Raw genomic sequence first — 20,735 nt, 5'->3', positions numbered from 1 at the left:
CGAGGGAAAACACCAGGTCTCACTGCTCCAGTAACCCTTGCACCTCAGTGCGGTGTCCTATGTGTCCCAGGAAGTCCTGTTAGGCCTGACATAATGTTCACAATCTGGTGGCACCTCATAACCCAGTGGGCTGGCATTTGTTCGCAGGAACGGGTTTGCATGTGGGTAGGGAAGCTTGTGAGGAGGTGTGTATGTGGAGGGCTGGTTGGAAACAGGGCCTCCTGGTGTCTGTTGTCTCATCTGATGCCCTAGAAGGAGTGAGGACGAGGGCAAGGAAGGAGGCTTTGCAGGAGGGTCGCCGAGGTTTGAGGCCCAAATAGGCAGCCCCCAGGCTCCTGAGGAGGAGCTGCAGCTCAGCGGGGAGGTGGGCTTGGGAGGCTGAGTGGGTGCTGCCTCAGGGAGCACAGGGGAACCATGTCCCCACAGGCCCACAGCTCCCCAGGGAGGGCCCTGGAAGTCTGGCTCAGGGAGCAGGTTTCCCAGGGGGTTCTTGCAGGCAGCCGACATGGAAAACAAAGAAACCAAAGCAGGAGAATAAGCGGATGGTTTGCAGATACGTGGGAGATGTGCCGCGTGCTCCCAGAAGTGCACAGGGACCGTGGGTTCGGTTTTGCGCATGCGCAATTTGAGGAGACTTTGAGTACCCGAGCCGCGATATTATTGATGCAGTTGGACGTTCAGGCATCTATTTTCTCTGTAGGTGGGTGGTAAGCTTGGTTGATGAGAGTGAAGAGGAGACACTGGGGTTGAAGAGTTAAGGAGAATGAAAAAAGTTAGGCAGTCCACTCCAGAGAATGGGAGATGGAATTGACCAGAGAAATTCACATTTCCAGAAAGTGTTTTGAAGGCTTATTTGAAGTTGGTGATCTTTTATTTACAAAGCTGCCCATTTGCCCTGTTTTGTGGCTTTCTCAGCAGTGCCTGGCTGCTCAGAGCAGACCCTACAGGAAGTGGATGGTGGGTCTCTCGCGGGTTGAGTTTTGCTGCTTGTATCCTATGGAAAGATAAAGGCAACTCACGCCTGAGGCTTTGGGGAGTATCGTCAATTACACTATTGCAAAATGGAACCCAAGCTGGATGATGCGGGGTATGAATTGGGCGAGGGCTATGCAGAGACAAAGGCAGAGAGAGCCAGATGAGGCTGCAGCGGCTGGGGGGAGTTATCAGAGGTTGCCCCAGGCAGGATGCTTGCATTCAAGAATACTTGAACGTGTGGCTTTGAAACTGGAGCACCTTCAGATGAGGCCAAGTCCAACTGTCCGGTGGGGAGGGTCAGACATGGAGGAGTAGTGGGGCTGTGAGCGTGTGCTGTTCAGGTGGGCATCAGAATCACCCACAGGAGGGCGAGGCTGGGATTGAGAAGAAGATAGAGGTGGAAGCCCAAGGCTTCAGTGAGTCAGGGAGTGATGTGGGAAGGAGTGCCCCGCGGTCCCAGGCTCAGGGAGCAGCAGCCCGGCCGGCATGTGGACAGAGGGGGAGGTGGTGAGCAACAGTGGAGAACACAGCCCGCCTCCTGATCCTGAGATGTGCCGGGCGTAAAGTCATACACTGCCACGCTGGAGAGAGCTGCAGGGCGGAGGGCGTGGAGGGAGTGTTCTGGGAAGAGCCAGGTGGAGGCCATGGGGGAGTTTTGGGCTCCTGAGCAGCCGTTTTGGAGGGCCTGGGGCAGCGGTGTGTGGGGTGGTGGAGGAAGAAGGAGGCCCCGGACGTAGTGGGTACGGGGGTGCAGGGAGGGCTCCAGCTGGGCAGTGCCCTGCAGGAGGCGGGCTCTCGTCCCTGAGACCAGAAGACTTTGACCTCCGGGCCCAGGGAGGACAGTCACAGTGGCTGCAGGCGCGGCTCCCCTGCCTGGTGGCAGTGGCAGTGATGTCAGGCTTTAGGTGGTGGTGGGTGCCCTACTGAACCCCTGTGGGTGAGAGCCAGGAGTAATGGGGCACACAGGGTGTCCTCTGCTCACTCCTGTGGCTTCCCCAGTACTGCCTTCTGTGCTCAAACACTCAATAAACCAGAGCTGCCATTGCTCTGGTCCCACACAAGGAAGTCTGACGGGCCTGCCCCAGGCACCCTCAAAGCCACTCTGGGGTGCCTGCCTAGGACTGGCATCACCTGACAAGAATTCCTGTCTCTCACACACCCCTGCATAGCCTCCTGCTGCCACAGGGCACAGCATTCAGGTTTGCTCCCTTTAACTGGCGCACCTTCTGGTTTCCCCTGGAAGAAGAAGGAACAGAGGAAAAGTGCCAGGCAGGGGTGACCCGGGGGCAGAGGGGCCCTAGGAACACACTACTGAGGATGCCTCATCCTCCTGGCACAGAGCTCTGCTCACATCCACCTCTGCTGGGACCCCTGATCTTTCCAAGCGATCAAGGGTCCCAGAGGGCAGCACCCACCCGTGAACGATGTGACCCTGACCACACCCCTCCACATGCTGGGCATCCTCCAGGGGCTCTGAAAATGCAGGGTGCTTGAGTGTAGGGGGAAGGGAGAGAGAGCCAGCGTCTGTCTCAGGGACAGGAGCCAGGTTGATTTGGGCTCTGCTCTAGCCTGCTGGGGACATAGGGAAACAGTTTCTCTCTCTTACCCTCAGTACTGTAATCCATAGATAGTAAGAACTGACAGAAAACTGAATAACATCAGATGTCCTTTTAAAATGTAACATTCTGGACTTCCCTGGTGGCGCAGTGGTTAAGAATCCACCTACCAATGCAGGGGACACGGGTTCGAGCCCTGGTCCGGGAAGATCCCACATGCCGCAGAGCGACTAAGCCCACGAGCCACAACGACTGAACCCGCATACCACAACTACTGAAGCCCGCGCACCTAGAGCCCGTGCTCCGCAACAAGAGAAGCCACCGCAATGAGAAGCCCATGCACCGCTATGAAGAGTAGCCCCCAATCACCGCACCTAGAGAAAGCCTGCATGCAGCAACGAAATTAAAAAGAAATAAAATTAAAATTTATAAAAATGAAATAAAATTAATTAAATAAAATTAAATTAAAAAATAAAATGCAACGTTCTGATTTCTAGACAAAGTTTTCAAACTTGAACTTGCCTCAGAATCCCCTGGAGGGCTTATTAAAACTCAGATGGTTGGGCCACACCTCCAGGGTTTCTGATTCAGTAGATCTGAGACGGGGCTCAAGGTAGTAGGAAGGTTCTGCCTTTCTTATCAGTTCTCAGGTGATGTTGATCTGGGAGTATGTTTTAAGAACTAGCAGTGTCAGATAGATGATCCCAAGAAAGAACCCACCCCCAATCAGAGGCAATATCAAAAACGAGGGCCTCTGCTGTAAACCCACAAACCCAGCGCAGCCCCCAGCCCCCAACGCCCAATGTCACAGGCTCCCTTGGCTTTTAGAACAAAACCCTTAGTGGATGGACCAGTGAGGGAGGAGCCCCTCTGGGGGAGTGGGGTTGACTCAGCCACCCAGGCTGGAAGCCCTCACTTTCTCTCCCACTCACACTTGGTTGAGCCCGTGACGAGACTCAGCCAATATTCTACAACAGCGTCGAACTGATGCCGCCCACCCAGAGCAGTCCTCTGTCCCCAGGGGACTCAAGGTAGAGAAGGAGATTGGAAAGGGTTGTCAGGGCCATCTCAAGGCACAGCCCAGAGCAAAAGCAAAGAAGCCAATGTCCACACTAGGGGAAAACAATTAGAAAAATAATGAATTCTGCTTTTGTAGTCATACCCAGTCTCCAAACTAATTACTTATTTGTTTAATCTACTTTGACCAGAAGTGTTACTGCCAAAGTGTTAATACCAAAAATATTTAATGAGTCAGGCTTCCTGATGTAAAATTCAAGCGTATTTGTGCAATGAAATGAGTTTCCATCCACAGAGGCGGAACCTGTTATCTAAGCAGTACCTTCTCAACAAAGTTCTCTCCTAGAATACGGATGTCAGAAGAGACAAGATTCTTCTATGCACAGTTCATCATTTGCACAATTCATCTGTGTGCAAATTCTTCTTCTTTGTCATCAGTACTATTGGGCCTGATGTCTTTACCTGACATTTAAATACAGATTTTAGTTTTTTCCTAAGGGTGTATTTCATATAAGGAAAAAGATAGCCCACAACCCTTAACTCCTCATATCCCACCTCGAGACCCATGCCTTTTAGGAACTCACGTAATTTAATCTGAGGTCTCAAGGGGACTTTTGGAGGCTGCCTAGCAGTTTTGGATTTTTCCATGAAACCTTCAGAGTCTGGGCTGGGGAGATAGGAAATGGACCAGCCTTGGGGCTCTGGGACCCCTGCTTCTGATTCACCCAGAGCAGCATTGCATTGTTCTGCTTCACACTTTATACTTCAGGGAATCTTTTCTTGGTAGAAAGGATTTTACAGCTTAAAAAGAAAAGTTAGAAAACCACTCACGTTAAGGTAACCTTTCAGTTGAAACATCTCAGTGAGATGGGAATGGCCCCAGCCTCCCCAGTTTCTGCCTCTGCTATCTAGAAGCACTCCTGTCCCCACTGCCCTGGGACCGCTGTGTTCAGACCCACTCCGTGTCCCTGGCTGCAGAATCACAACCCTGCCTCCCCTCCCCCAACATCCTTCTCCTTTAAAGGCCTATGTCCATGTTTGGTGCAACTGTGTAATTTTCCGACCCCTCTTACTTCCAGCGCCTTTGGGGAAGAGCCCACAGCCATTCCAGTAAAGGCAAACTTTTACTGAACATCGATTAGGGGCTAACACAGTGGGAAGAAGCTAAAAATAGGACTTGTGCCCTAAAGAGTTTATTCCAGTGATGAAGACCAGAGATGATCACCTGGAAAGTTAGATCCCCGTGCACTGTGTCCCAAGGTGGTAATTACAGCCCCATGAGAGTTATTAAAAGTAAGGACTTTGAGTTGGGAGGAGAGAAGGGACACTTTGGTGGGCATGGTCTGGCGTGGCTAAGGCTGGTGGGGTTATGAAGAGAGGTGGCCGTAGTGGGAGATCCCTGAAGCTGAGTTCTGCTGAGACTCAATGAGTGGAACAGTGAGATGAGAGCAGCGGGCTCCTTAGAGGGAACCATGAGAGGCACCTGGACTGGCCAGCGGCTGCCACATTGTAAAATGTTAGAGAAGGAGTTGAGATTTTTTTTTCCAATGGGGATGCCATTTTTGAGCATCAGAGGAAGTGAGTAAAATGAGCTTTGGGACAGTTAATCTGGCTGCATTATACTTTAAACTGAAGAAGCCCAGAGGTGGACAAGGGATCTGGGACAGGATATTAGGTGTAAGGCAATGCCAGTGACCAGACCAAGAGAAAGGTGGGCACAGAGCCGAGGGAACATTGTGACTCCTGGACCTGAGTCACACCATGGGATGGGTGGGCCATGCCTCAGCCCCTCCCCACAGTCACAAGCTTTCCTTGTCCTCAAGGACAAGGCACCCCATTGTTTACTTCCTAGATTACGTCCCAGAGAAACTTCAGGTCATCTCCAGATGTTACAGGAAACCATCTTCCTTCTGGAGCATTTATCACACCCACCTCCGGGGAACCCGCTGTTAGCCTTCCCTTTCTCCAAGCCCATTCTTATTCATCACTCCACTCTGACTGGGTTGACATGTTTATTTATCTCCTCAAAGCTATTTATCATATGAATACCCAAGGCTTGTCACTGGATTGTGCTCTTCACATTTACCTGGGGGAACGATGCCCAGGGATTGATTTGCATCTGTGAACACTGGTGGACCCAGAAGGAGACTTTGGGCTGGTTGCCAAGTCCCCTGGGCTAGCAGACTGGATCTAGTTGGAAGAAACAATGGACCACACAGGGCACATCCTCAGAACATTTGAAAACCTCATGACATCAGGGTTAATATTCTTGTTTTACAGTTGAAGTATTGAGGCCCAAAGTAGTTAAGTAACCTTAACCCAAGATCACAGAGTAAGCAGATGGCAGAGCCAGAATAGGAGCCCTCCTCTCTCTGCAACCTCTCTAGAGCCCTGAGCACAGTCCGTCTCTATTTTTGCTAATTTCTACTTCCCTAGACTGGGGCCCTTGGCTCCTTACTATTCCTTACCACCCCCCTTGTTTTCCTCACAGCTGGGATCTATGGTGTAGATTGCAGGTGGTTAGTCCAAGGATGATTTAGCTGGGAAATGCTATTCTAGAAAGAGTAGGAGAGGTTAGCATTACCATATGATCCAGCAATTCCACTCCTCAGTATATACCCAAGAGAAATGCAAATATAGGTCCATGCAGAAACTTGTACATGAATGTTCTTAGCCGCATTATTCACAATAGTCAAAATGTGGAAACATCCCAAATGTTCATCAAATGATGGGTGTTTGTCCGAGAAACAGCAATGCCCCAGATGGCGGAAGTGACGATAACACTCAGATGCTCACTGTTCTGGCTGGGGCAGCTGCATCACTCTGAGGGGTCACTGTGGGGACCTCCCCCCACCCCACAAACCTTTCCCCATGGAAGGACAGGGGAAAGCTCCCCAACCCGACCCAGCATGAGTTATTGTGAGGGAGGCAGTGGGCTGCCCTTTCCATGGGCCTCCTTGGGAAGTTCAGACAGGAAAGCTTCCTAAGTGGAGACACCGTTTGTCTTCCAGGACACTTGCTAGGCTTGTTACCTGAGCCCAGGCAGAGGGGACTCAGCTGTGACCCTCACCCCTGCTCTAGGGCAGGTAAGGGGTAGCCTCACAGCAAGACTGTCCCTGGCATGATTTCCACCTGCAGAAGCAACACTCTTTTCCCCTTTAGATGAGATTTACTGAACTCTGAAAATCCAAGTTCCATATTTTTATAGCCTCTTCAAACTTTTTTCTCCAATAGGTCAACTTAATTTTGAATGTATGTGTGTTTTGCTATTAGTTTTCTTCAAAACTACTGATAATACTTTTGACGTCTTAAATAAAATATTTTAACATCATTTATTATATCCCAAAATGGATTATGGTGATAACTGTTGAAAGAATTCTTTTGACACAAAAATCAACGAAGACATTAGGAAGTAATTTTTAATAAGCAAAGATAATGCTTTAGAACTTAGTAATTGTCCTAGGAAAAAAGTATCAGTTTGTTCTCACATTTTGGAATCTGAGATGCTTAATCATTGGGGGAAAATGCCCCTATCAGATAAGGAAAACAAAATGAGTAAGAGAAAACTTTGAATATGACTGAGTCAGTAACTAAATTAAAGGGTCAAGGAATGTCATAAACATAAACTGTATGGTCCAGGAGAACCTGAGATAGGAAATCAAGGCTCCACACATTAAGAGCCAGGGTCCAGATTTGGGGTTATTAACTTGCAGACAGATTCATGCTACCCTCCCAAGACCCAGCCTGACTCTGACAGGAGTGCAGGCCCTATGATCTCTTTTGGAGCCCTTCTTACAAATGGAGGGCTGGTGGTGGCCCACCAGGCTGCATCCGTGATGCCACTGGCAGTGACCTGTGACTAGTTTGGGCTGATACTTGTCCCATGTCACCGGTGAGTTGTTTCATAACTTATAGCTGGGGCCATCCTGTCCCTGCAATTTATCCACATCTCCCTTGTCAGTTCAGACAAGAACGTTCTGTGCACTCTCGCTGCTGTATATGATATACTATCTTAGATCTGTCTGCTTCAAAACAATGGACTTGAGCATATGGGGAGGGGGAAGGGTAAGATGGGACAAAGTGAGAGAGTGGCATGGACATATATACACTACCAAACGTAAGGTAGATAGCTAGTGGGAAGCAGCCGCATAGCACAGGGAAATCAGCTTGGTGCTTTGTGACCACCTAGAGGGGTGGGATAGGGAGGGTGGGAGGGAGGGAGACGCAAGAGGGAAGAGATATGGGAACATATGTATATATATAACTGATTCACTTTGTTATAAAGCAAAAGTTAACACACCATTGTAAAGCAATTATACTCCAATAAAGATGTTAAAAAAAAAAAAAGCACTTTGGGAGGAAGTTCTCCCCAAAGTCTTCCTTGGTAAAAACAGAGACAAAGGACTCACTCCACCTGCATTTGCAGTTTCTTCATCCCTAAGCCCTTTGACCAATGGCGTTTAAGTCTCTTTCTGCTTCTGACACATTTAAAGGGCTTCTTATTATTGGCTGTGAACAATACAGGTGTGTGACTTTTACACACTCCTGGTTTTGATTCTGGTTGAACGCTCAAACAGATTTTCCTCCGTGCCTGACAGGACACTTGTCATTGCTTCTCCACTGTCCTCTTTGGATTCTGGCTTCCTGTTGGGCCAGTCTCTTTATTTTGCTGAAAAGAAGTGCAGGGCAATTTTGATTATATTTGGATTTTTTGAGCACCGCCTCTTTAGGCCAAACAAATCTTTCTTTCTTTCATTTTAAAAAGTTTTTGAAGTACAGTTGATTTACAATGTTGTGTTAATTTCTGCTGTACAGCAAAGTGACTCAGTTATACATATATATATTATTTTTATATATATTCTTTCATATTCATATCTATATTTCTTACATATTCTTTTCATATATATATTCTTTTTCATATTCTTTTCCATTATGGTTTATCACAGGATATTAAATATAGTTGCCCTGTGCTATACAGTAGAACCTTGTTGTTTATCCATCCTATGTGAATACTTTGCTAATCCCAAACTCCCAGTCCAACCCTCCCCTCCCCTCCCTCCCCCTTGGCAACCACCAGTGTGGCCTCTATGTCTGCAAATACATCTTTCTTGATCCTTCAGTACCTTCTTTCCAAATAGCCCCTAAACTAATCCTTTGTCCGTACTTTTTCTAAAGAAAGGTCTATATTTGCTTATTTGCTAAAGTTTAATAATTTTCATTTCCTTCTCTCTGTAAAATGTTTAATTTAGTCAAAAACATTCTGTGTGCTTGTGAGGGAGAGACTCTTTCAAGCATTCAGTGAAACTGTCCCTTCATCTTAGGACGCAGGTTGGTTTATGGAGAAAAGACAGCTGGCCAGGACATACTGTTCAAACTACTGTATTCAGGGGTCCCAGGGGCTGCTGCTTTGAATTAATTTTCCCTTCCTGTCTTAGTCTGCCTTAGTTTTGCTAAAAGAAGTTGGTGTTTGAGTGGATACCTGAGCTCTTTTTTATTTTGTTTTGTCTGAAGGTTTTATTGCATGTGAAACACCAGATTTAGAGGTGGCATTTGCACTTGGAGAAGGAAAAAAGCATTTATCACCGTAGGTGATCACTGATGGCAGAGTACCAAATGTAAGCTGTTCTGATCTTCAGGGAGGAGGTGTGATACTTTCTTACTTTCTCCCCTGTGCAAAATCCCATCTCAGTTAAAAGGTAAGACATTTAGAGTGACCTGTATGAGAGGTGGCCTGCCAGGGGGCCTGTGATGGTGGTATCATCACCATAAATCTGAGAAATGCTGGTGGAGGTGACTGTCACCCTCCGGCAGCTTCTCCTGGATCTGTGTGCTGCTGCTGGCCTGCTGGGAGGTCCTTGCCTCCTGTATAACAGGGACACTCCTCTCAGTGGATTTGACTATCCATTGCGTCTGGATCACCTTACCTCTTTGCCATTTGACCCCAAATGAGACCTTCAAGCAGGGCTGTGACTTTCTTACTTGTCCTTCTGTCTTGAGTGATTAGAGCAGGGGCGTGGCACAATGGTTGGCATATATGCTGAGTTTTGAATGATGGCTTTCCAGGGATTAGAAGCAAAATAAAGAACCAAGCCCATCAAAAATCCTCAGGCCATTGGAATTAAACTTTCTAATTTTTAATACATGATACTTCAGCTTTTGAGGCAGAAGGATCCTGAAAACCTATATGACACTGACATGATAAAAAACATGTCAACTGAATCGTGTTTCCACAGAGGTCTGAAAGGGCAGCCCTTTCAGTGTGGTGGGCGGTGGCCGGGGATAGTGTAGAGAGGGGAGGATTAATAGGGGCCGTTCCCATCCATCCTGGTGGGCCCAGCAGGATCCCAAACCATCCAGACTGACTCCAGAACACTGTCTCACTTTCCTGAAGCTCCTTCATCCTCTCTTGGGGCTCTGCACAGCGCACACAGGCCTTGGGAAGAAAAATCCCAAGCACCCCGTTAACCATTCAACCTGAACTAAATCCACACTCACTGCCTAGTTTCACTATGGTGACTCGGCAGTGGCATCTCACACATCCTGTCCTCCGGGGAAGGCTGGCTGCCACTTGATCTCTAGGTGATCACACTCTCTGGTTCTCCCTCCACATCACTGGCCTTCTTTCTCAGGCCTCTTGGTGGCTTTCCCATCACCTCCTGAATCTTAGACTATATATCCTCTTCTGCTCCTTCTCTTGGTGATTTCTGTCATTTCCAGTGCTTTCAATATCTTTGAAATATGATGACTTCACATTTATAACTTCAGTCTGGACCTCTTCGACATGCATTTGCCTACTCAGCATCTCCTCTGGGACATCCTGGATGTCTCAAAGCCAGCAGGTCCGAAGTGGATCACCTGTGCTTTCCTCCCAAACTGTTTGTACCGATGTCGTCCCTGATCTCAGTCGATGGCTACCCCACTTTTCCAGCTGCTCAGACCAGAAACACAGCCATTGAGATATATTCTAAATATATTCAGAATCTGACCATCTCCTCTCTCACCACCTCCACCACTCCAAGCCTGGTCCAAGTCACCATGATCTTCCAGCTGGATTATTCTTTCAGCTTTCACATGGCCCCTGCACTCCATTAGCAATATAGCACAGGGTGATACTGGTAACATGTAACTCACATGATGTCATTCCCCTGTTTGCGACCCTCCCATGGGTCCCCATGTCTCTCAGTAGAAGCCAACATCCGCTTTTAGTGTCTCTGGGGGCCCTACCATCTGTGACCTCATTTCTGCATCAGTCCCACTGGCTCTTTTCTGTTTCCCTGAAACACCAGGACGCTCCCAGATCAGAAACTTTGCCCTGGCCTCTCCCTCTCACATGCTCTTCTCCCAGGCATCCCCCTGCCTCCCTCTTTGTCCTCTTTCATCTCTGTGCTCCTGCGTCCACTTCTCAGACAAGGCCTGGCCGAACACAAGATTCAGAATTGCAGTCTTCCCCTGGCTGGCCTTCTATATTTTGGCATTCTGTATCCCTTCTCCTCTGCTCCATTTTTTCCCATTGTACTTAATATTTTTAACATACCTTGTAATGTATTTATTTATTATGTCTAGTCTCTGAATCCCTCCACTAGAAAAGAAGCTCTATGAAGGCAAGAAATGTTAATTTGTTCACTAGGGAATCTCTACAACCTAGAACGATTACTGGCACATGACAGATGCTCAATAAATATTTGTTTAAATACCTGATTAATGGATCTGGGCCATGATCCTAAGTTGGAAGAGAAGATGCATTTGATGGTTGAGTCAGGATCAAAAATTATTTCAACTTACCAGACTCATAGGCCAAATTAGCACCATAAAGGCACATGTAAATCCCTGTAGTCAAAGCTAAAAGCCAACTCTACAAAAGGTGAGGAGCATTCCATGGGAAAACCTAAAGGTTATACTGACTGTGGTTTCAAAATCAAGTAGCAGGGGCCTCCCTGGTGGCGCAGTGGTTGAGAGTCCGCCTGCCGATGCAGGGGACGCCGGTTCGTGCCCCGGTCTGGGAAGATCCCACATGCCGCGGAGCGGCTGGACCCGTGAGCCATGGCCGCTGAGGCTGCGCGTCCGGAGCCTGTGCTCCGCAGGGGGAGAGGCCACGGCAGTGAGAGGCCCGCGTACAGCAAAAAAAAAAAAAAAAAAAAAATCAAATAGCAGGGACATGTTTTTGAAGCAAAGTTAATGGTAATATTAATAGATGTATAGTACGCAGATCATGGTGGATATTCGTTTTACTCTAATCTTTGCTGTTCAAACAGCAGTGAGAGAACTGGGTTCACCTCTGGGCCTTATGCCTAAAGAGATTTAGGTAACATGAGCCCCGTGTGGAAAAAAGCCACCTCAGGTGCCGGCATGTCATGGGAGAAATGTTCATAGTATCTGGCCATTCTTTTCAGCAGGAAAAACTCAGGGGAGACCTCAATAGTTTCTTTCGCTATTTAACAAGCCATTCTGTGGAAGAGGGAACATTCTATATTACTTCACTTGGCAGAACTGAGACCGGTAGGAAGAAGACATATTTCAGATAAGAATAAGGAAGACATGCAAATTGGTGAGAGGTATCCAGGTATGGAGCGGCAGTGAGCTTCCCATCCCTGGGAACGCAGCAGGGCGGGACAGGGAATACTTGATAGGGGGATTCAGGACTGCATCAACTCCGGTCCTCCACGAAGCAGACACCAAGATGGGATCGGATGGGATCAGATTTACTAGGGAAATGGGGTGGAGGCCAGAGGAGGCTGGGAGAGCTATCAGACCACAATGAAGGTCTGATCCCTCTGAAGGAGAGAGAGAAGGAAGGATGATTGAGCGGGAAGAGTCTTAGACTGCCGTGAGTTAAAGGGAAGTGTTGGGATATCCAGTGGGCAGTATTTGCCCATCAGAAGAGGGCAGAAGAGGGCATATCCAGTGGGCAGAAGTTGCCCATCAGAAGAGTCAGGAACGGACCTGCCTTAGCATCCCCGCCATTCTCAGTCATTGGCTGGGAGCAGCATGTGGGAAGTGGGCTCTGTGTGGATGCAGTGATGGATCGCAGAATGCAGCAGCTGGGGTCATTAGGCAATTATGCTCCCAGGGGTAGGAGCTCTGAGGGGCACATTTTCACGGCCATGATGAGGTCTCTAATGGGAACTGGGCAAAGTCCCAGGCAGACACTGCAATTCTAAGGGCTCATCACAGCACCTCTCACTCTGTGCTCTCCTTACGGCTCCCCTGGACCGTGGGTATCTTCACAGCTCTGAGTCTCCACCCCGGCCCAGGGGTCTCACGCAATAGGTTCTCACTGAGAGTCCGTGGATCGTGGAGAATGAGGAACCGCCTGTGACCCGGTACCCGTGCTCTGTAATTTCAGGTCTTGCAGGGGAATCTGTTAACTTAAATCCAGGATAGTAAATGTCACTCAGCCATGGTCCCCAGAGAAAGCCTTGTAAAGTGGAGTTCGTGTGAGGAAGCGACCTTCATCACTGCAGAAGCGCCAGGACTAAATGGAACAGCCCCTGAGCAGAGCACAGACCGCAGCCTCATCCATCACCCGCCTCTTCTCCTAGACAGACGACCCTCATTTATTATCTCCAGACTGTTTTCATTTTACTTACACTGTGTGAAAAATGTTGAATTGGGAAATAAATATTATTCTTTTTAAAGAGAGATTTCGGAAGCACTTCACAGATTTTGGAATTATTATTCTGTTTCCAAATGTTTGGTTTGTGTATCATTTCTTCATTTATATTTGTGAGCTCTCAACAGCAAATGTCCTCATTTGGAAAACTCTGACAGAAGTTTACAAGAACTCTGTTTTTGGTCTGTGTTCATGTCTTCTTGAGAGATGCCACCTCTCTTCCTTTGGAAATGCAGTAAAATCTTCCATGCAGTCTCAGAAGGAGATGTTTGCTAGAATGTTCCTTTTCACTGCACAGCAATTCTGTACTGACCAGCTCGACTCTCTCTCTGTCAGTTCTTGCCTCTAGATCCTCTTCTCTGTGATGGCTCAGCCCATTCCTGCAAGACTGAGGTTCCTTCAACACCATCTGCTCAAAGACATTCCATCGCGCCTCTTGTCCCACTGCCTGAAGCCTGGACTTGTCCTGCTCATCACATCCTCCATGCCTGTCTCCAACTTTCCCCACCCACACTGTTTTCCTGTGATTTCTCCAGCCATCTCTTGTTTTGGTCAAACCTTTTTTCTTCCTGTCCACTCTGTTCCCTACCCTCACACATGTTCTCCTGTCCTAACTTGTCACCTGTTCTCTCCTTTGGTACCCAAACTCCATTTGTTCTGCAAAACCCACAGAAAGTTCTATAGATCCAGCTTAGTTGATGAGAAATGTCCAATGACATTTCTCTGCCTCTTTGTCTCTGAAAGACAGCACTTCTCGTATAATCGAGGGTCTGTTCATCTGCCCTGTCTCTTCCTCTCTCTGCAGCCCCTTCCACTGTCCCCATCATGCACCAGGTCAGTGCCACCATGAGGAGCATCACCTTGTCATGGCCGCAGCCGGAGCAGCCCAATGGCATCATCCTGGACTATGAGATCCGGTACTATGAGAAGGTGAGCCAGCCCTGCCTGCAGGCTTGCAAGACCCAGGGCCAGCCACTTTTCCATGGGTGGTGGTCAGCTGAGGTCCCCGGGAGACAGGCTGGAGGGAGTCCTGAGTGGTGGAGGAATCTGGTGACGCAGATCAGAGGCTCCCTGAGAGTGCTCCCAGCTCTGCCCCAGAAAAGGCCTCCAAAGCCCAGGCACTTTCTGTACCAACTCAGGAAAGAACCTTCCAACCCCACTGTCTGCACCACTCACTGGGCTGTCATGGATGGGCAGGACCAATCCCATTCTCCCAGTCACATGCTTGCTATACTAATGCAGATGCTACACACCCACCAGGTGTCCCTTGAACTTTCTGAAGATTCTGTGGTTTTGAAAACTAGTCTTTTTCTTTTTCTTTTATGGCCGTGCCACACGGCTTGCAGGATCTTAGTTCCCCAACTGGGGATTGAACCTGGGCCCATGTCAGTGAAAGCACGGAGTCCTAACCAATGTACCACCAGGAAATTACCTAAACTGGTGTTTTTCAAAGTTTTTGATCATATACCTCCAATATAAGATTGTTTATTTATAAATTATATGCAGATACTACTGTGCTGAGCTATGTATGGAGGTTTCAAATATTTAAATGGAAATGTAAAAGGATAGATAGAAATTTCGAATAAATTTTGAATAATATGTTATTTCCCTTGACTGCTCTCTCACAGCTGCTGCTGGGGGCTACAGCAGGGCCTGCCCTGCCAAGAAGAGGGAAATGGTGCCCTGTGGAGTTGACCCCTGGCCTATCTGTGGGGGAAGCAGGGCTTTCCTTCCACCATGGTGATCTATAGCATTTGCAAAATCCCAGGAAAATAGAGTGCTTTCTATACTGACCCAACACAATATTTTTGCAAATACCAGATTTATTCCTTTATTATTCGGCAAGTATTTATTGAATGCCTGCTATTTGGCAGTTACTATACTAAGATACATTCATGATCAAAACAAGGATTCCTGCCCTCAAGAAGCTTACTTTCCAACAGAAAGAGAGAGACAATGAATAATGAATATAACAAATAAAGATCTCATATAGTGTGTTAGAAAATGAGTGTAAATTGGGGGGGAAGCAGATCCAGGTAAATGGGGTCAGGAGGGTCAGGTTTGGGGGAGGAGTAGGTTGCAGAAATAAATAGAATGGTAAAGGTGGGCCTCTAGGAGAAGGTAAGTTCTAAGTAAAGACCTGCAGGAGATAAGGGTGTTGTGAAGCAGGCATCTGGGGAATAGAGAGCCTGTGCAAAGGCCCTGAGGTGAGATCATGACTGTTGGTTCAAGGAGCAGGAAGGAGACTGGCATGACTGGAGTCATACGAGCAATGGGAAAATAGTAGTCAGGGGAGAGGTAATCAGAGGAGGTGCTCATGTTAGGCCTTAAGAACTTGAGCCTTTCTGCTGAATAAGATGGGAATCCATAGCAGGGTTTGGTGCAGAGGAGAAACAAAATCTGACTTACATTTTAAAAGGGTCATTCAGGCTTTTCCACTGAAAATAGACCTGTTAGATTACAATCATCTAAGACAAGGATGATGGTGGCTTGAATCAAAGTGGAAGCAGATGGCTGATGAAACATAGTTGATTTCCAGGGGTATAAACTAAAGACAAACCAATGGGATTTCCAACAGGTTGGGTTTGGGATGTGGGAGGGTTTGGGCCTGAGTCACTAGAAAAATGGCAACACCAGTGGCTGAGAAGAGGATCACTGTAGGCAGAGCCTGTCTGGGTTGAGGGAAGGGACCAAAGTTCAGCTCCGTGTCTAAAATTCCCCTGAGATAGCCAAGTGTAGATGTGGAGCAGGCAGCTAGATGTGCACATCTGGAGTTCAGGGGAGAGGACAGGCTGGAGATGACCATTTGGAAGTTGCCAGTGTGTGGATGGTATGGGTGAGATCATCCAGTGCATCAGTGGGGATACGAAGAGGAACAGGGATGAAGACCTGCAGCCTCCAACATGGGGGCAGTGTTGAAAGTGGAGCATGACTGCACTGGGTAGGGAGCCCTGGATTCCAGGGCCGTCCATAACTGACAGACACACAGCCATGGTCCCATTACTGAACCACTTACTCTAGGTCAGTTTTCACACTTGTAAAATGGTACCAATTTACCTCCCTGAAAGCAGAAGCTCAGGTGGATCACCAGTCTAGCCTGCAAGGAGGTGTGCCCTTCAGCCATTACAGCCGAACTTGCAAGCAAGGTGAGGGTTAGGCGGCTTTCTACTCATTTAGAGGAAACTGGGTTTTGTAGACAGTTGATTCTGATAATTCAGGGAATTGGGGGTAACTCAAATGGTATGGATTCATAAGCAGCCATTATATCCATTCAACTTTGAATTGGGGACCCTTATTTACTAGATATTTTTTATCATTTAGTAAAGTAAATGTTGGACCAATCCAAAAATGTTTTGGACCTATTTGGACCTATTGATTACACGGCCTCGTTTCATCACCAAAGTTGACCTAGACCAAGTTCAAGTTGACCTAGACCTAGTTCTATTGACCAAGTCCAGTAGGATACTATGCTTGGCCATATATGGCGTGATGTCAGAGTCACCAGTAAGGTCCCACCCAGCCCCCCTTCCCACACACACGTGAACTTGAGCCTTATGGCTCATCTCAGATAAATAATAATACTTTCTCCCTAGCGTGCCTCTGTTGGGTGTCAGAGGCTTTCTAAACATCATCTCCTCTCCCCTTTCACAACTCAGTGTAGTAAATCTTAGTATCGTTGTTTTGGGTAAAAGAAACAAATGCACAAAGAAGTTGAAAAAAACAAAGCCCAGTTGCTCAGGTCACACAGCTAGAAAGGGAGTCTATAGCCTGAGTTCTTTGCCCTGCAGCCTGGGGCGGTGCTGGGAAGGGGCTGGACGCATGGGAAACCACTGGCCCTTCTCCTCACCTGCCATGCCAAGGGCATTCACCCTGGGACGGGGGTGAAAGACGCAGAACCGAAACCATGAGGCTCATGCCTGTGTCCCCTGACTCCTCATTCTCCAGCCCACACCCGAGTCCTCCATGGCCTTTCCCTGTACAAACTGTAGTTGACCTCAACTTCTTGCTGGACAAACTGTAGTTGACCTCAACTTCTGACACTATGAAGGAAGATTATTCTCCCATCTTAGGCCCTGTCCCTACTTCTCAGTAATTTATACCAATTATTAACAGAACACATGCACAGTAGCTCAAGACCTGAGGGGGCTTCCACACCTCAGTGAAGGATGTCATTGTCCCAGAGGATAGAATGCTTTTTTTAGGAACGCAGAAGATTCTTCACCTAAGCACTGGTTGCCATTTGGTATATTACGATAGAACTCTTCCTCACTTATAAAGTGCTTGACTATAAAATACATGACATGCCTTGACCATTTCTAATATGTCTAAAGGAAGGACATTGCCTTGTGAGGGTATTTTGAAATAATAGCCCCAATGATAATAATTCATCATATGTTGAGTGCCTATTATATGCCAAATATATTACTTCTGATCCTTAAAAGAAATAAAAGAAAGATACTTGAAAGCCAGGTATAACCAATTTATGGATGATGGAACTAAGTCACAGAAAGTTTAAATGACTCACCCATGACCTCACAGGTCGCAGCTAGAGAACCACAGAACTAGAACTATAGATATTTTTACTATATTTCAGTATATTTCTGAGCTCAGTGTAGGACTGGATGCAATTGTGCTGATGCTGAGGACCTGAAAATTAGCATGGCCCCCTGAAATAAGAGATTGTATCTTAATTTTCAATCCAAATGCTTGTAACCAGAATGGTTTCCCTCCCTGCTCCACAAGGCTGTGCAATCCTGGTCTTAAGAAGATGCAAACACAAGTAGACCTCAGCCCAGTACATGTCCTGGGTTCAGTCCAAAGAAACTGAACTCATCATTCCTCCATCCTGCACTACTTCTTCTAAACCAGGAATCAGCACCATTTTTCTGTGAGAACCAGGTAGTAAATACTTTAGGCTTGTGGGCCATAGAGTCTCTAGTCCGAATACTCAACTCTGCCTTTGTAGCAGGAAAGCAGCCATGGGCAATAGATGTCAATAGATGGGCATGGCTGGGATTCAATAAAACTTTATCTACAAAAACAGGTAGCTGGCCATAGGCTGTAGTTCTCCAAGCCCAGGTCTCCTGCTCCATATCACACTCATGGTTTGTGCTTGGTACACCTTTCAATCTCAGTGCTGTGAGTAGAATCAATGAGGCTTTCATCTCCTGCAACAGCTCATTAATAGAGAGCTCAGATGCCATCGAGCTGATGACACTTCCAGGGTCTCTCCCATGTTCATCTTCTTCCCCATTTTAATACGTTTCCATTCATCATTCCCTCTTGTTTACTGTCTTGTAGCACTTTTCACTCCTGGCATCAGCACTTGTAGGCAAAGCAAGGGAGGAGCATCTACAGCTGCCCTCGGCTGTCTTAATGACTAAGTGTTTAGACGTGTACTCGCCCTTCATATTAACTGTCTAGGTGAGAAGGGGCTGCTTTAGGCCTTGGGAATTTCTACCCTTCAAATTTAGGATCATTTTCTCATAGGAACTCTTTCAGACTCTGGCAATGTCTTGTGCTCCATCGATAGGTTAAAATGACTGGTCCAAAGTGTGCTGTTTATTCATTCATTTAGCACTGAGGTGTTGGGCACTCAGGCAGGGCAAGCCCTGTGCTATGCATTGGGGATGGAGAAAGATGTGGTCTCTGCCCTCAACAGCTGCAGCCTCTGTCTCCCATACACTTGTGAAATCAGTCATAAGCAACCAAAAAAAAAAAAAGAAAGAAAAACAACAACAAAAAGTAACCCTGCTCTTCACTCTCACTTGTTTGCCTGAGGTTGATTAATGGTTCTGAGAGAACAAGGACTGATACTCATTTTAATCATTGAACTTCTTGAAGGATGCATAGACGATAAAGTGATTATGCGTTAATGTTTGGTCCTCACAATCCAAATGCCAATATACCAGAACAACATTTTTCAGTAAAAGAGCTGCCCAGCCAATGCTTCACTTATTTCAAGCAGTGCACACTTGCATCTGATTCCAGTAAAACCAGAGAATTCAGGCAGTCACCTGGATTTTGTAGCAATGGGATTTTGTCCTAATTCATAAGGTGAACTAAGATTTTCATAGTTTCAGATCTCCAGCATGTCAAGATAGTAATGACCAAAGTTCTAGATGGCATCCCTTCTAGAGTGGATGACCTTCTTTCTACTGAATCCCTGATTGGTGGGGGCTGGGTTGGGGAGGGGGGGCATCCACCTACTTTTTAAGTAGATCAAATGATGGACAGGTGGTCCCTCCCCAGGCCGTCTCTCCCAGAGGCCAATGGATATCACCTCACTTAGTGTGAGCGTGGGCCTCTTTGTAATGTTCACATGTCTCTTTGCTCTGGCCTCTAACCTGGAGTCCCTTACAACTGCTCCCAAGCCACTCATCACCACCCCCATGCCACTTATGCTCCAGAGATGCCCACTCACTTGCAGCCTCCTGAAGCCCTTTAGGGCTTTTTTTTCAATCCTGTTTTATTCTGTTCTCAGGGGATATTCTACTCAGTTCTCACTCTCCTCATTCATCCATGGGGCTAATTTCTTTCCTCTTCCATGACTCACTCATGTCACCCTTTCTCGGAGCCCCTCTCAACTGCCTTGTCACTCTAGGCTGGGGGACCTCCTGAGCTGCCCTCTGCCAAGTCACTCACTCAGCGCTGCTGTCATCTTCTGTTTGCTTTTGGCCCCACACCACACGATGTCGCATACCCAAGGGCAGGGACCATGCCTTGGTTCCTGCAGCCCTTGTACTGTGCCCAGCACATGGTAGTGTGTCATCAATATGACCACCTGGCCAAATGAATGAATGATTACACATCCAGTCATCTCTGCCTCTGCAAAGTAGAATTTCTTCATATTTTAAGACCACGGTAATTTCTTATCATGGGGCTGTATTCTTTTGTCCTGGTTCAACTCCCCATGTTTCTTCTGTCCTTTGACTAAGGATGTGGCTTACAGACCTCTGGTCATCAGCTTTCCTCTCATTTGTCATCATGCCTCTTGGACTACTGTGCCTAGAACTCGTCACAGTGCCCTAGATCTGTACGTGGGACTCGGGACCTCCTTCTCAGTGACCCAAGATCTTCATTTTCACTAATGTTGCCATTTTGCTCTAAGATTCATGGTGCAAAACAGGGGCAGACCCAGACTCTAGACTTCTGTGCCTGCACACTGGAGGATAAGCCACCATCGTCACAATGCTCACGTGGGAATGATTAGAGACCAGGAATGGTGTTCACGAAAGTGCTGAGGGTTAGGTGGAAGGATGAAGGGCAGCAGTGAAGAGAGTCCATGGGCTGGAATAGTGAGGGGTGCTTTCCTAGGAGAGGAGGACTTGAGGGGTGTAGGCGTAAGGAACCTGGGGACTGCAGAGGAGGCCTGGAGAGAGGCATTTCAAACTGGGAAAACAGCCTAAGCGAAGGCCTGGGGGCCAGAGCTGTGGTACCTGGAGGGGCAGCAAGGTGGCGATTTAGGGGGATGTGAGAGATTGGAATTGACTTTGTTATGAAAGACCCGTGGACTGAGATTGAGGAGTTTTGTCTTTATCTGATAATAGCTTTAGGGAGTCAGAGATCTTTTTTTC

The 20,735-nt window shown here is 47.4% G+C and overlaps 1 protein-coding gene across 2 annotated transcripts in view; it reads left to right on the top strand.

Annotated features, from left to right (window-relative positions):
• EPHB1 (EPH receptor B1) overlaps nt 1–20,735 on the top strand; it is a gene marked incomplete at both ends in the record, with an annotated part of 425,673 nt that overhangs the window by 319,126 nt on the left and 85,812 nt on the right. For both annotated transcript variants that reach the window (XM_082839068.1, XM_082839067.1), the window contains one exon: nt 13,964–14,088. In XM_082839068.1, the coding sequence (XP_082695194.1) occupies nt 13,964–14,088 (125 nt within the window). The remainder of the gene's footprint in view (nt 1–13,963; nt 14,089–20,735) is intronic.

This window comes from Leucopleurus acutus, assembly GCF_964270905.1.
Source record: "Leucopleurus acutus genome assembly, chromosome: 5".
NCBI lineage: Eukaryota > Metazoa > Chordata > Mammalia > Artiodactyla > Delphinidae > Leucopleurus > Leucopleurus acutus.
The sequence above is the reverse complement of the archived record's forward strand: the minus strand, read 5'-3'. Positions and strand labels throughout refer to the sequence as shown.